This window comes from Drosophila serrata, unplaced genomic scaffold (genome assembly GCF_035046125.1).
Source record: "Drosophila serrata isolate PLE 108 unplaced genomic scaffold, ASM3504612v1 contig_184, whole genome shotgun sequence".
Lineage (NCBI taxonomy): Eukaryota > Metazoa > Arthropoda > Insecta > Diptera > Drosophilidae > Drosophila > Drosophila serrata.
In genome coordinates, this window is record NW_028257082.1 from 7,114,002 (window position 1) to 7,130,844 (window position 16,843).

The window sequence follows — 16,843 nt, forward strand, 5'->3', positions numbered from 1 at the left end:
TTCCTCTTGGCCTTCTGTGGCTTTTCCTGAAACTTGCTTAAATTATGCAGATAATGAAACAAACAGGAGTGCGGGGTATGCGTGTTTGAGGGGAAATTCAGACATGGCCGAAATGGATAGACACGGGAATCCCCACAGAGCTACAGGGGAAGACTTTGCATCTACTTTCGTCAAAGTACTAAGCCCGTTTTGGGCAGGCTAATCAAAGTTAACGATCGTCCTTTGCCGTGGTAACTCCTCTTTTTAAGATTTTCAGCAGCGGTTTAATGGGTTTCCTGGCCGTCGAATGCAGAGTTTCGAGTTCAAGTTTAATTATTTCAAATAATTTAAGCACAGTTTTTGGTAAGGAATATTAATGATTTAAAGATTGGTTTAGTTTGAACTAATAGGATTAAAATAATGGCTTTTGATTGTTTACAAAATTATAAAATCACACTTATTATCTTAAGAATCCTTCATTAAATTAGCTATATCCTTTTCCTTATTCCTGGTTTCAGTCCGTAACTTTTTAAATTAATATTTAAAATATTAAGTGAAAATTCTGAACATGGATCCTTAAATTAATCATTTAAATTTCTTAATTATTCATGCACTGAATTAAGAATAATTCTTTTTAATTTTTCCCTATTCCATAAAAATGTGACATTATTCTTCAATCTCATTTAACAAGAAAATAGATAATGCAAATATGTATATTAATTTAAAATGCTTTGTTGTCATTATAGCTTTCTGCGTAATTTGTATGGATGAGCCACCAGCAGATGCAAATCTCTGCCCTTTTTTTAAATTTATTTGTTTAACGTGAAGAATATATATATAAATGTGGATTTAGTGTGCGTCAGGCAGCTGACAAGCGCCACAAAAACCAGAGGCTGTTGACTCATGGGAAAAAGAGGGTCGCTATATCACTGGATCTCTTTTATAAATTTTTTGGGAAGCACTCACCCATGGAACCGCTTTCAGGTGTGAAAAAAAGGCCAGCAAAAATTCACTCGTAAATTTTAAATCGACTTTCAGGCTTATCCCCGCTTTTGATCAAGCTTATGGCTTCGTCAGTTTAATATCCCCATAAGTTTGCCTGAGGTTAGAGCATCAACAATTCGAACACCTGAAAAAAGACTTCTTTTGTTTAATTCCCACAACCTGTTTGGCTAATATCCAAAAAAAAAAATATTGCGGCTTATTTGTCATGCAAATCGGATGCGGAATTTGTAATTTGTACAGACTTGCTGTCATATTAATTGTGCTCCCTTTTTGCCATTGAGTGAGTGAATTCAATAAATTCTCAGTTGGCCGTGTGACACTTTCCATGCGATAATGAGCCACAAACTCCGCCGAATGTGATTAATGAACATGTTAAATGGAAATCATCACGAGAAGGTGGAGGTGGCATTTTCCCAGATGGACACATCAAGGCAAGAGACGAGAGCAATGCTCGTAGCCAGGGAAAATCGGAGTGCATTGGATGCATATTTTAATTAATTACTCGGATACAGAGATACAGATGCATCTGCCTGTTGTGGGGTTGGGCGTAGAGGAAGGTCAATTGGGCTGGCATTTCCTGTCCATTTGTAAATGACATGCGTCATCTGAGAAAGTTTTTGGCGCTGTGTAAAACACAATTAGTAATTGCTTTGATTTCCTGTCTGAGGAGGAACGTGTTCGATTTTGCGCACTTGGGAAATGGTAGTATGTAAATCTCATGTCCGACCACCACCGCTGGTTACATGTGCCCACTTCCATTTTAGATCACCTCGAAACAAGCGCCTCGAATTGAGTCAACCAGAGATTGCACAATGGGAAGAGAGATCTGACTGGGGCAGTACACAGGAACCACATGCTCTGGTTTGTAAATTTAAGTCATAAAAAAAATTAAATAATTTTATATAAAATACATTTTTAATTAGCTTCTTTTGAGAGTAACAAATGTAGGTATTTTGTATTAGATTTAAGTAAAGGGATGCTATAGGACCATAACCATAGGGATTAAAGTTTCTTAAAAAGGCGTATAATAGTTTTCAATAAAATGGAGTGAAATAAAATGAAAATTTGATCCTTTTTGCGACTAAGATCTCTGAGAAATGCCATTTATTATTTTGTTTCACAATCTAGTTTGATAGATACAGTATAATATTAGCCTATAAAACTTAATATATATTTAATCTCCTCATAATTCCCAAGAATTTTTCAAGTGCATTCACAGGAATCAAGTGTATGGAACGCAGGCATATAAATAAATAACTTTCGCCATATCGGCCAGACATCCGTGCTCTACCGCCCACACATTATAATACAACATTATATAAGTATATGTATATGTATCCGTACCCCTTACTCGTACATTATGCTTTCGGCCATCGCCAGACGACACTTGTCGTTCTCCATAATTGATTTCTCACGAACTTGTACCCGGCAATTCGAAATCGAGGCCTCTTCGGATACAGATACAGCAGTTAAAGATACAGATACATTTACAGCAGATACAGATACCACTGGCCGTTCGAAAGGAGCAATTGATTGTGGTAAACTGTCACTGATATGGTTATCAGACGAAAGTATATGCATTCTCAGAGAAATACAATAAACAAGATAGTGCCCCACTGAGTCACTGACATCAAAAGTTACTAACCTTCCTTACTTATGTTATGCTGTCGCCTTATCAGCGTGTTTTTCCATTTCTGCAGGAAACGAACAATATGATAACGCCATTCGATGGATGATCCTGACCATGGCTAGCGGTGAATTTTACTATATTTTTGAATGATACATGAACATTTTTACCTTAAAGTTACGTAAGCATACCCATTGAGCTATGAGTAGTACCTTTGATTTGATAAGATATGATTTCCTTAGCGGTATAATATATATTTCCGTGTTCTTACGCACCTTTATGGGGCTTGACCATGTGTCATTGATTTTATATTGGGGTCAGAGCATTTATATAATATAATAAATAATAATTGCATCAAAGTCTTATGTTCCTCTTTACATCATTTATGACACAACACTTCCGATGTCTCATACGCACCTTTTGTGGGCTTTCTACTAATTTTATTTCTACTTTTTTTGTAGGTCAACTGCAAATCGGTTTTGCATTCAATTTCGTGTTCAATTAGCACTTGAACCCATGACCTCCCTCAGTCTGAGTTCAGAAATTTGCCGGCAAGCAGTTTTGGATATCTGTGTGGGTACAGTGCTTGACGGTAGAATAAGATTCTATTTTATAATCTGAAAAGAAAGTAATAATAATAATAATAAATAATTAAATAATAATAGGGTATTGGCTGGAACTACCCCAATTAAAAAATATAATATAATATAACCAGACTTCAATATAAAATATCTTAATAAAAATTATTGATTATATCTCTGTCTCTATTTCCTCTTCGTATCGGAAACTTTTGGGTTAACTCAGATTTAAATATTTAAAATAATATCTTAAAAATTGTTGTAAATTTTTAATGAAACGCAGTGTACGGAACCAATCTTAGGTTTATGGTTTATTTCTATCGCACGCACGCTTCTAGGAACAGTCATCAATATACTACAAGATATTGTATATATTGTATATTGGTTATGATTAAGTGTCAATAAATTAAAACTAAAATGGGCATTGAGCACGATGATCATCCAAAACAACGTAACATAACATCTTCATTTTAAGCTTGTTTGTAATAAACATTTATCAATGGGTTTTTTGGTTTTCCCAGAGGATTATTTCATTGATAAGTCGAGTATGATACAACCGAGTTTTACCATGAGTAATCGGTCAACGAACACTATTCAACCGTTCGTGCGTAAATTGATTAGACGTTCATTCAAAAATAAAATTGTCTCAGCTAATGAGGCACTGAAAGAAATAATAAATCAATTTAGAATATAATAATATCTTTAATTCTAAGCCATTTTTTCTAAATATATTATATTATTATTATATTATCATTTTTGAATTTTAAGATAGATTTTTTATTGTATTTTAATTTAATTTCGCTCTGTGTAATCTTTATATTTTGTATTTTTCATAAGAAACTGATCCATCAATCAGTATTATTAACCATCTGCTTTGTATCTATTGTGCAATCGCTGGAGTGGCGCCAATCTTGGCACAAACGTGTTAAGACCGACACTTTTTAGGTAGCATAAAAAACATAAGCGCTAAAAAACGAAAGAAAAAAACAAACACCCACAACGGTCTTCAGCGCTCTTTAAATTTCCAAAAGAGCAAGAAGAGAATATAAAGATTATTGAAAGAGCTCCATTTACATGCTATTTATGGACTCTTATCCTTAGGTAATATTGGAGTTACAACTCTTGACTCCCCAGCAACACCCACTCCGATCAGACTACAACTCTTTCAAAGAGTAACCAACAGAGAGAGAGAAAGGCAGAGAGCGAAAGAAAGCGACAAAAGAGCGCGAGTTACAAGCAGTGGACTATGGGGCAAAGATCGACTTTTCTGGAAGAAAAAAATGATTTATTGCAAAGTCGTTTGAATACTTATTTAAAGATTAATATTAATTTTTTATTTAGTTATTTTTTTTTTAACGGAATGTATTTTAAATGACAATTTAATCTATATTGTCACCAATATAAAAGCTTAACAGCGCGAGTTACAAGCAGCACTATGGGGCAAACACAAACATTTTCTGGAACAAAAAATTGATTCGTTTAAAAGTCGATTAAATACTTTTTCTTAATTTAATTAATATTTTATTAAATTATCTTTTTTTTAACGAAATATAACTTAAATGACATTAATCTATATTATCACCAATTTAAAAACCACTTCACTGTTGAGATGCCCGCTGATAGTTAAACTGTTACTGCGCATAATTAAATTTAAAAAATAATAATATTTAAATCACATAAAAGAAAGGAAATTAACTTTGAAAAGCCGAAGCGTCAAACCCTTTAAGTTTACAAGTGATTTATAGGATCGAATCGATCATAACCAATCTTAAAATATACGCATTTTTTGCAATGAATTTTATCTATGTTTTAATATATTATATTTTTTACATATGTATGTATCTGCATCCTAAATTTAAAATTACATAAAATTTAGACCCTTTTAATTTAAAAAAAAAGACAAAAATGGTTTTATTTCAAATATGGCAAGATTGACTCGGCTGCTGATTAAGAAAATATATATGATTTATAGATCGGAAATTAAACCATCACAGCTTCACAAGCTTCTGACTAAAATTAAATTAACATTGCAAGGGTATATTTTGCCTCCTCAAAATACATGCAAAAATAAAATAAATATCCATTTCTTTTATAAGCTTTTAATGTAAGTTTATTATTAGGTCTGCATACTCGTTTTATAAATTAAATAATTAAAATTTGAATAAATTTTTGACAATTTTACCGATGTAACCCCTTATTAAATATGGAAAGACATACATTTTTTGCCCCTGAACAGCTAGATAGACTAGGATGTTGATGCTGATCAAGAATATATAATTTATTTATAGCGTTACATGCTCCTAACAAAAAGTATAATACCCTGCAGGGGTATTAAAGATATTTTTAACGACATAAATATGCTATATTTTGCATGTATACATTAAAAAATAAAACCTACTTCCATTTTAAAGACGTTCCTTTCATTATAACAAACAAACTTAACTAAATTACATCGCTTTAATATTATTAATTATTATCATAAAAACTGCTCGTTTGCTCCATAGTGCAGTGCAAGGAGTTGGCTGGGGTGGGGGGTCTTTATCCTTCGCTAATATTGCCATTGCATTCTTACACAGTGCTCCCGCTCCACAGCAACGATCAGTGGCGCTCTCTCGCTCAAATCGCCACCCCGCGGAGAGCGCGAAAGAAGAGAGTCACTGCTCGTTGTGTGGGAACTGGCATGGCATCTCTTTTCAAGTCGCAGCCGACCCACAGTCTGTCGTTCGCGCGCGAAGTGAATACTTGAAACGAAACTGGTGGCAGAAAACAAAATACAAAGTGGAAATAAATTTACAAAAATATACCGCGGATTTATGCTTACACGAAACACGAATAAAGAAACGCGTTAGCTGGTGTCATTGTTGTTTTTGCTGCCTGTACCGCCCACGTCTTTTGTAAGGAGAACAAAGCGTGGCGAGAAACGGGACTTCGGGACTCCGAGAACCGCGGGATTCGGTATCGGGATTATATTAAAAAACCGTAAACGCTAACGAACAACAAAAGCCAGTGCACCTCCTTTGTAAATGCATTGCGTGCTAATTAATTGTGTTTTTTCGCACAAAGCTAATGTGTCTTTGATAGTGCCACCAATTTAAACGCACCCCCCGCCACCGTGCTCCTGTTTCCCCCCTCCTCCACCCACATTACGTATGCGTCATATGTAAAGGAGGGAAAAAAGGGCCAAAAAGGAGAGAGCGAGCGAGTGCGAGTAAAAGAGAGCAGAAGCAGTGGCCACAACAAAAACAGAAACAAGCACAAGAATTAGCAGCACAAAACAGAGCAACGGTTCGAATTTTCATTCTTTTGTTGCTGCTTCTGCAGCTGTTTACGCTGCCGGCTATTTGTGTGTCCGCCATTGCGCATGTGTTTGTGTGTGTCAACCCCCGCGTGAAAAGTTCAATTCGCCCCCTGCCCCCATTTACGACAACGAATTATTTAACCCGCGAATAAGAAGAAAAACGTAAAAGAAAACGAAATAGTTATTCACGGATCCCAAATGATCGTCGAGTGAAGGAAAAGTGCAAAGTTCTTGTGTCTCCCTGTCTTCTCAAACGGAAAGCAAACAAGAGAAGAAAAAGCAAAGCAAAGGAAAAGGAAATGTGGTCCACATGTGTAGCCGGCCTGTGCCGGCTAGGCGTCCTGCTCGCACTTGTGTCGCTGGTCACCTGCATCTTGGATCTGCCGCCTCTGCCAGAAGAGCATCACCACTACCACCATGAGAGACCCGTTAACCTGCCGCCGACTGCGGAGCAGCTGGACATGCGGGCGCACAAGTCCTCCGGCAAAGCCAAGAGCGCCGTCTCCGAGGATACAATGGTGAGTTTTAAAGGGTTGGATTAACTTTAATCGCAAAAAAAGTATTTTTGAGATACTTTTCATTGTTACTGGCTGGTTAAAAGTATCCTTAAGATACTATTCATTGTTACTGGCTGGATAAAGTCAATAATCTTTAAGGGCTAACTTCAACAGCATAACAGCATTTTACCCTTATATTCAGCACGGTTCTTTAACTACATAGATAATTCTTAAATCTAGACCTTTTCCGTATTAAGCTCTTAATTTATCTTGACCTAAAATAAAAGACATCCAAAAACATAGAAGCGACCCCTGTATTAGGAATTTTCATAATCAGCAATATTTAATGCTTCCAGAATTTTAAAAAAGTTATGAATGTGAATATTTATAGCGTAATTTTCTCCACGAAAAGTTACAAAACTTTATAATCTTTATAATGCATTTTAGCCATACTTTTTAAGTGGCTAATTAGGTACATATATAATTGAAACTACATAGACCTATTAAGAGTTTATATTTAAACGTATAAACTTTGAAAGTCTTAAATAGATAGCAGACGGGAAATAGAGTTTGTAGACTATGTAAAAATTTTAAATTTTTTTAAGAACAGACTTATTTTAATTCTTAAATTTATCAGAATTGCTAGAGAATTGCAATATCTGATTTAAATTTCATTATAATTAAATTCCATAACACACAAAATTAAATTATTAAAATTCCACATCTATTAAAACAATGTGTAAAAACACCGATTACTTATCTTAAAAAAAAAGAACAATTTAATCAATTTGAATTTACATTTATTCTCATAATTAATGCTCAAATAAACTTAAACCATGCATCATTGATGATGTTCGCTTAAATATTGTTTGACACAATGGCCCAAAAGCCAATAAAAAGTCATCAATTATTAACTTTTAAACTCCCAGAGCCCCTTTGAGTGCAACATATGTTTGCATAAAGACCTGAATTGGCAACAAAAATAGCAGCATTAATTACCACGGCTGTAAAACATATACATACATAATAAACCAATATGAATAAAGCAAAAGAAGCCAAAAGAAAATCCCCAAACGTTTCATATGCATCCAAGAACGAGAGAGTTCTGTCGGTGGCAAGCAACTGAAAATGAAATCAGCATAAAGAAGGAGCATTTCCACTGCAGTTGCAGTTGCAGTGGCAGTGTGCAGCTTCAGATACTCAATCCGTATCCGCAGCAACAAGGGGTCGGGGCTGCACCATCGAGATAAGGCGGCTCCAAAGACCGCCCCACCAGTCACCCCCGGTTCTGTCCAGTGTACAGAAGCTGCTGCCTGCTTATGCTGCGGCTGCTCATGCCTATGACCCCAAAATCCCAAAATGGTCTACATATACAGGCACAGTGTGGCGTCATAGATAGCAACCTTGATGGGGGAACTGGTTCTTAATTGATAGATATTTTTTTGGATGATTAATTTTTCAAGATTTAAAGAACACTTCACATTACCTGAACCTTTATCATCATCACAGTTTTTATGATTTTTGTAAGCTTGGGGTAACCTCTTTTAAGGATTAAAGTTTTCTGTGAATATAATATTAGTTAAAGTATTATATTATTATTTTTTTAAACGAAATGTACTAATTCTTTCGATTTAATCAAAGTCAATTCAGTTAGTTTTTAAATAATATGGTCACTTGAAATGTAAAATATGATAAATTATGAAGGAAGGGTGTACCTCTATACCTTCAACTTAGTATTATCAAAAAATACGCGAATTGCAAATACATGAATTAAAAATACGTGAATTCCTGTTAATTGGGTACTTGTTAAACTTCCCAGGAAGTTCCCACTTCTACCACTTCAACCACATTTTAAAAAGTTATGAAATAAACCCAATGAATCACAGTTTGGGTAAGCCCATGTAACTTTCTATCTTAATTAAAATAACAAGTCATTCCATTTTTTTTTTTAAATTTCATTTAAAATTTGTTGTATTTCTTGTTAGTAAGATAGTTTTATACTCTTTAAAACCCACTGTACATGTGTGCTCATTCAGATGCCCCGAGATGGGGGCCACCAGTCTCTGGGTTTGGCCACTGCAGTTTGGAGTGCACAATGCACGCTTATTGTTTGGGGCCATCCACTGCGTCCCCATGGCTTTTAATGCATTTGTGGGTCTGCGGTTGCATCTGAGTTGGAGTCGGAGACGGAGTCGGAGTCAGAGTTCGGTCTGAGCCGGAAAAGCCCTCGCGACTAGGACATTTGCCTGTGGAATGGCTGCGGTTAATGAGCGCGGGCGCCTTTTTAATCAGAATAACAAAATATGAGCAATTTACTTATTATTGTTCCCTTTTGTTTTCCTCGAGTGTGTGTCCAAAGGAGTCGCGCTGGCATTCTTAAAGGCGCGCCAGGACATTGAACCCGCGCTGACTCAGCAGCGCCAGACATGCGAGGCAGCCAGGATGAACTATTTATGTACTCCGCCAGTCGGCCATTGAGGTTACTCCGCCCTCTGGACTCCGCACTCCGGAGGTTTCTGCTCATGCGGCTTGGGCCGAATCTTGGCATTTATTAAAGTGCGAAAATTGTAATTGAAGGGTCTGCGGGAAGGGTTGGGGAAAAATATAAAATATACAGTGAAAGAGGACGCAAATAATCTGCGTTTCATAATTACAAGGCAGGTCAGAAAGTGCATATAGTCATGTCAATTAGGTTTATATATTTATTGAGTTTTTTGAAAGACTAACTGAATATTTGCAACAAAAAAGGAAAGTCGAAGTTAATATATCATTGCAGAATGCAATTGAATTATAGGATCGAATTAAAAATCGATCATAACCACGCTTTAAGTATTTCCATATGTTAAATTATGGTTTAAACAGTTTTTATGACATGTTTTTTATAAATGAAAGTTTTAAAAAATCATAACTAAGCCAAAAAAGAATTAATTTTAATTCGGAAAGCTTTCCTATGTTAGTTTTTATTTGGGTAACAAAACTGGATACTCAATATACAATTTAAGAAAATGTAGATTTTTATCAATTTTTCCTAAGTTTTATCGATGTAACCCCTTATAAAATTAAAAAAAAAAATTTAAAATTTTTGTTCCTCTCTGAGGTGGCTAGATCGATTAGGCTGCTGATGCTGATCAAGAATATATATGATATATAGGGTCGAAAATGACTCCTTAACAGGGTTCCAAGCATCTGACCCTGCAAGGATTTAAGGATCCAAAAGTATTTAGCTCGGAGAAAGTGCCTTACATTTACGAAACGCTGCTTTATGGAAAAAGAAGAGTCGAGGTCGTCACTGAGCCCGCATATTGTTTATTTAGTAAGGATATCGGAAGCGATGGATGTCCTCGCTTTACAGCTGCCCGTTGGATGAGCTGAGCCAACATATGCCATATAAAGATAGTTATATATATAAACATGTATACATATATATGCATATATAGAACACTATACATAGGAGCGATATGAGCAGAACCGAAAAGAAAAGAACCGAGTCCCAACCGAGTTGGAACGTCGCGACATCGAATTGAGTTGAGTTCTCTTCGGCTGGGTTGAGTTGTGTTCAGTGTCGCCAGCTAGGCGCTGCTCTGCCATGGAGCTCTCCCGGTTCAATAAACGCACTCTTACACACACCCTGTGGCACACTCGCACACCCCACACACACACATACACACACACACTGTCTCCGAATTGTTGGCATACACTCACGCACTCGCGCTTATGAGTGGCGTGTAATCAAATAAATGATGAAAACGGAGCCAAGACGCAGAGGAAGATGCCAGTGCACTTGGAGAAAGTTTGAGATAGTTTTATAAATATATTTTATATATATAGAGATGGTTTTTTTGGTTTGTAGAAATATCCAAGAAGTTGGCCATCATGTAAAGTTATCATTAAACTAGCTTGCTTGGAAACATGGTCTTATTTTTAAAGAATTTAAATCGTTTTCTGAATAAATATGAAAGCATCGTTTGTAGAATATGTAGAATTGTTTAAGATACTTAAATATTAGCATTAGGAGCTCAGTTTTGGATGTTAGATATTGCATTTGTACATAGTTAAAACTTTGAAAAAGAAACACTAAAGCCATTCAAATACTATTTTAATATAATATTGAAAGCTCTTAGATTAAGCTGGTATTAATTTGATTAAAAAATAATTGCTTAGTAATTTTTAAAGACTGCGACTTTTGTTCATTGTGTAGCTGTTGTTCTTGTCGGCAGGGTTCTTGATAGGAGAAAGGAAGGTATCGGGGGGTGTTCAGGAGGCGGGTGGCTGGCAGGGTCACGGCAAGGCAAGGCACTGCGCTGCACTGCACTGCTCAGCACTGCGGTTGCATGCCCCGCAGCGGAAGTAGTCCGGAAAGTGTATATACACACATAGAAAGTGAAGTGAAGTTAACTTATCTGCAGGCACAGCGACACACATGCATTTGCATATCGCCACGCGCAACTCCTCTACATATATATACACTCGGATATATCTGTCTGCAGAAGAATATATATAGATATATATATAAACTCCCTTTTGCCACTGACACTGAAGACAGAAGACAAAGTGAGCGACCTAACAAACTGTTGCAATTTGCTTTCAAGTTTTCGCAAAATTCTAATTGGCACAACTATAGGAAACAGCAGAAGGAAACAGCGTTGTCATCCGCAGACTTTTAGGGACTTTCAACTGTCGTGTTTGTATTTGTAATTGCTATTTGCGGCCGACGAGGTCTGTCTTCCTATTGTCCCTCCACAATTTTCACATTTAATTTGGGGTAGTTTTCTAATGAATCTTGCGGAGAAGAAAGCACACAAACAGGTGTTTCCTGTCCGTCTTATGAAAGTAATCAAAAACATATACATGGATGATTCATTATAATTTTATTTTGGGGGGAGAAAATGTGTAAAATAAAACCTCAGCATAAACACCAGCAGCTGTGATTAAAATGCAACTTTTTATTTTTAAATTTCAAAAGAAATTTCAAAGAAATTTAATATTACTTTTCATAAGTAACATAAAACTAACATATTAAATAATACTCTCGTATTTAGTTTATTTATGAGTGTACAAGACTTTCTCAAAAGCATAAAGAAGTGCCACATGAATCACTGCATCACAAAATAAAAGATGACCCCTACTAAAAGGTTAAAGCTTGGATTTTAAGGAATATTTACAAAGACATAAGACTTGATATATTCCCTCCTGTTACTCATTTTTAATTGATCCATTCGCCGAGCCCCCTCAATATTCCCCAAATTCCTCCCTGTTTTCGGAATGCAATTAACGCAGTTGCAGTTGATGGAAGTCATTGTGGACATTTTCGTTGATTGTTTTATGGCTTCCTGGTAGAGTGGATCTCGAAATCCAACCCTACCCGATCGCTTGAATTGCTTTTATGGCACACTCAAGGCAGGGCAGGGCCAACTTTCTGAATAACAAAAAAAATCAACCTTTTAATAGGCTTATGACAATTCTTGGAGCGCCAGTTGAATGCACTAAGCGGTACAGTCATAAAGTAGAAGCCCGATGTGATCGTATAATTATTAAATGCCAACTCCATATACGATAATCAGAGACATCTGAAAACAGGAACAGAGTGACACTGACAGCGAGGGAGTGAATCGAGTTGGATCAGACTTCGAGGCAGATTAAATTTGCTGCTATTAATTATCTGGCGACGATTTACAGGCGCTTTATTAAAGTCAAAGCTGCTGATTCACGGCTTAAGGGGGGAATTTTAATAAATCGAGTCGAGTAGCACATTAACTTTATTATCCATTATAATAACAAATATTTCCGCTTGAATCGTTGACACGACACCGATGCCCGATGCAATTTGATTCGAATAAATTTACATTTTTTTAAAGGTAATTTGTCAGTGAATGAATGTGCGACTCTGTGTGTGGGTCAATCCACTCACAAAAAAGCCGCTTGACACCTGTTTTATAGGTGTTAATGAGACTTGCCCCGAGCTACTTGGGAAATGATACGAGAGTAGGAAATCCCTGAGCCCACATTAAGTCAGTGACTAACAGAGACAAGATTGTTTTCGCTTGTCATAAGTAGGCTGAAATTAAATTAATTTTTAATTTGGCGGTGAATTAAAGATTTTACTTTGATTACCTGATTCATTAATTGGTGTTTAATAGCTTCCAGAGTAATATTATACTCTTGCAGTAATTTCTGACCCTATGAATCATATATATCCTTGATCAGCGTCATTAGCCGAATCTATTTAGCCATCTAAGGCAGAAAAAATTTAACAATTTGTTCAAAACTTTATCAAATTTGTAAATTATTTATAGAGTATAAAGATTTATTAATATATTAAAAACTAACATAGGAATGCTTTCTATTTAAAATTAATGAGTTTTTGGCTGAGTCATGAGATTTTTAAACTTTGATTTGTCAATAAATTCCCTTAGAAACATATCGATAATATTCAAAGAAATCGAATATTTTAAGCTGAATATCCTATACGATCTTATAATTCAATTACAATATTAGCCTCCCCAAGTTAGTTTCCTTTCTTGTTTTTATCAAATTCTCCCAAATAGTCTTAATAACCAATCTGCACTGGCATACAAATCGACTCATTATCCTTTTTAATTTAAAATGAGCTTAGTAATATATGTTATTTGGCGACTACCTATTTTTTAATTAGAATATTTTACCGAATGGCAATCACAATTTGCCACCGCTTTTGCCCCAGACTTTGTACCTACGAAAAAAATAGAAATGGAAATGGAAAAAATATCCTGTGCAAAGCCAAAAAGGACTCTGTTCAGTGGCGCCCCCTGCCGGGCAGTCATGCAACATGCACATGCATTTACCTGGCTAAAAAAGCTTTTTATTAAATTTCGCTTTCAATACCCAGAGGAGTGCTGCTGTTGGAGGTGGAGATGCAGTTTGTTTTCTATTTATTTTTTTAATTGTGTCACGTAGGGAACTGCATTCGGCTATAGAAAAAAGCCAGCTGCCTTTTTAGCTTTGCCTGCTGCCTGAAAAACTAAAAAATAAAAACAAATAAGTAAAAAATAAACTACATGTGATACGTGTTTGTGTGTGCACGGATTTCATATACTATATATTTGTGCTGCTCTGCACGCATTGAAATGCAAAGAGCGGAAAAATTTTCGAGCCGAGCACAAGAACAAATAATGCCCAATTTGCATTGGCAAAAGAGTGGAATACAAAAGCATTGCTAATACCAGCTTCTGTGGTAGGAAAAACTACATGAAAAATATGGGGAAAATCAAGGATTTTTTAAGGATTATATGGGTACTATAATAACCTGTTAATAGGGTTTATTGGGGGAAAATTAATATACAGTTTTGAGAATTCATATAGCTAATTATATTTGCTTCTTTGCTTAAAATTCAATCAATTCTTGTATACATCTTGCTTTAAAATATGTTAAAGACTTTTTAATTTATATATATATAAAATATATATTTTTATTTATTTAAATAATAAATCTAAGCTTAATTTCACTGCTTTGCTCTTTCATTATTTTCAATTTAAGTGCCTCACAATGACACGTCATCGAAATTAAAAACGTGCTCGTTTCAGCTAATGTAACGTTAAACAACGCAGTGTAAATAGGAAGTATTTTCATTTATTTATACATTCGAATTATATACTTAATTAAACGCTGATAACACACACACAAAATGAAAAGAGCGTTGCATTAAAAAGGAAACACTCAGCTGAGCGATAAGACAGACAGAAGCCGCCCGATTTCCATTGTTGTTTGTTGTCTTATTCATTAATTTTATGTGCCATTGATTGATTTTTAATGTCATTTGGGGAAGGGGAAAAGACAGACAGCACAGCATCCGAGAGAGAGAGAGAGAGAGAGAGAGTGAGAGATTGTAAGAGGATTGAAGTGTTATCGTCTGGACGACCCACGCTGCGTATGATTGATGCATTTATGTTGATTTTCCTTCACTTTCCGCTCATTCTTTTCTCCATGCATTTTATGCATTTTGCGTATATCCGCTGCATCATTATGGCTGGCATACCCACAAATATGAGACATTTGCTGTGCATACACAATTTTGGACGACAGTCCGCAAACTCAATCTGCATGCACATTAGCCAATGGAACGCCAACGCGGATGTGGATACAGGAGACACCATGGCGGACATCCTTGAGGACGGACACCTCAATCTGCCAAGCGCAACAACTTTGTAGAAATGTGTACCCAATTTTGGGTTAGCAAATTCTATGATTCAGCATTGCACAAAGGAGCAGTAGTAGGTGGAATTCCAGTCTTATTAGAAAGCAGGAAGCTGGAGAGGAGAAACGAGGATTAGGACTTGAAAGGGATATATTTCTAGGATTTAATTAAGTACGATGAGGGATTCTAAGGTAAAAGTATAGTAAAGATGCAAGTATACTTTCAAATTACTGAACAAAATACAAAACTAAAGCAAGAAAAGTTTAAATATAAGCAATGGAGGGTTTTAATGAATCATTTCTTATATTAATCCTCTATATTAATCTGTAAATTTTTATTTTAATTATATTTAATAAAATATATATTTCCGTGATTTAAACTGGATTAAACTTCAAGTAAAAGCTTAAGCATTTTCAACTCAACTTCGACTTAAAAGTAGGGCAAATAATAATACCTCAACCGACTTCAAAGTCCAACCGACATTTGTACAGATAAATAACCCAGCCAACTCAGATATATATTTATGTTTTTGCTATTCGTGCATATCATTCAAGTGAGTGCTGGAAGAAATAAGGAATAATGCATTATCGGAATTGCACAATCGTTATTGTTATGGTGTGTGGAAAGTTTCGGCTTTATCTGCTATGCATTTGACTCAGCCAGAGCCCAAGAAGGATTGAAAGATATATATGTATATATATTCTTATATGCTTGGAGAAAGCGGAAAATATATAGAGTCCAGCCATTAGCAGGGAACATACAAACATAAATGCATTTCACACTCCAAGACTCGCATGCAGATTCGCCTAATGGCAGGAAGAATAAAAGCGCAATAAATCCAAGAGGTTTTTTCGCTGGCAAAGGCGAAAGGTGGAAGTGCATAAATAAATATATAAATATACATATATTTCCCGAATAGAAAACCGAAAACGAAACAAACCGCTGCTGGTGGAGTTCTAAGAGCGCCACTGCAGCACAAAAGAAAAAATATAAACAAAATATAAAGCAATTGGATTTGACCCAGATTCATTGCTGCCGTCTGTTTTCGTTGGTTTTTGGGAGTTCCCCCTCCGATTTTTGTGTGTTGTGTTTCTCTTCTCAGCTTGTATTAATTATCACATTTTTGTGCAACAACAATCGGGGGAGCATATAAATACAATTTATGTTCGATTTATTTATTTTGGCTGAGAAGGACGGATGGCAGAGTAGCTCCCAAAATGCCGGCAAGCACGCGAGCTAACGGCAATTCTGCTGTTAACTCTCAGCGAGGGGGCATTACTCTTGGCTTTTTTTTGGGTCCAGGAACCGAATGAAAAATCTTTGACATTTTGGCAGCGGCAGCGGCAGCGGCAGAGAAGCTGGAGTCTTGTGATTCCTTGACTTGATTTTAATGATGCCACATGATGCTGGCGTTGCTGCTGCAGCTGCTTGGATACATTTGGCCTTTTCCGCAGAACCCAGAACCCAGGCTGAGGCGACTTCGACTGACATCCAAACAGGCAGCAACAATGGCAATGACAACGCCTTTTTTGGTCGACATTTGTGCAGCAAGCAGGTTTCCTTTTAAGCGCTGAATGTGCCATCAATTATGCGGCATGTTGCCCGATCTGAGGCTATATAGCTTTGCTCACATTTTGCTGGAGTTACGAAAAGCGGCTTCAAGATTCAAGCTTACAACTGCAACTCCA

The 16,843-nt window shown here is 36.1% G+C and overlaps 1 protein-coding gene and 1 long non-coding RNA gene across 2 annotated transcripts in view; both read left to right on the forward strand.

The window, feature by feature from the left end:
* Positions 1-637: 637 nt before the first annotated feature.
* Positions 638-3,366, forward strand: LOC147644400 (uncharacterized). Its single transcript, XR_015270777.1, has 3 exons — positions 638-1,689; positions 1,749-1,845; positions 2,685-3,366. It is a non-coding gene; the product is annotated as an uncharacterized LOC147644400 (long non-coding RNA).
* Positions 3,367-5,876: 2,510 nt separating this feature from the next.
* The window catches only part of Mmp2 (Matrix metalloproteinase 2), an 83,183-nt gene continuing 72,216 nt past the window's right edge, over positions 5,877-16,843 (forward strand). The window contains exon 1 of the mRNA XM_020961540.2: positions 5,877-7,005. Within this exon, the coding sequence (XP_020817199.2) occupies positions 6,787-7,005 (219 nt within the window). The 5' untranslated portion in view covers positions 5,877-6,786. The remainder of the gene's footprint in view (positions 7,006-16,843) is intronic.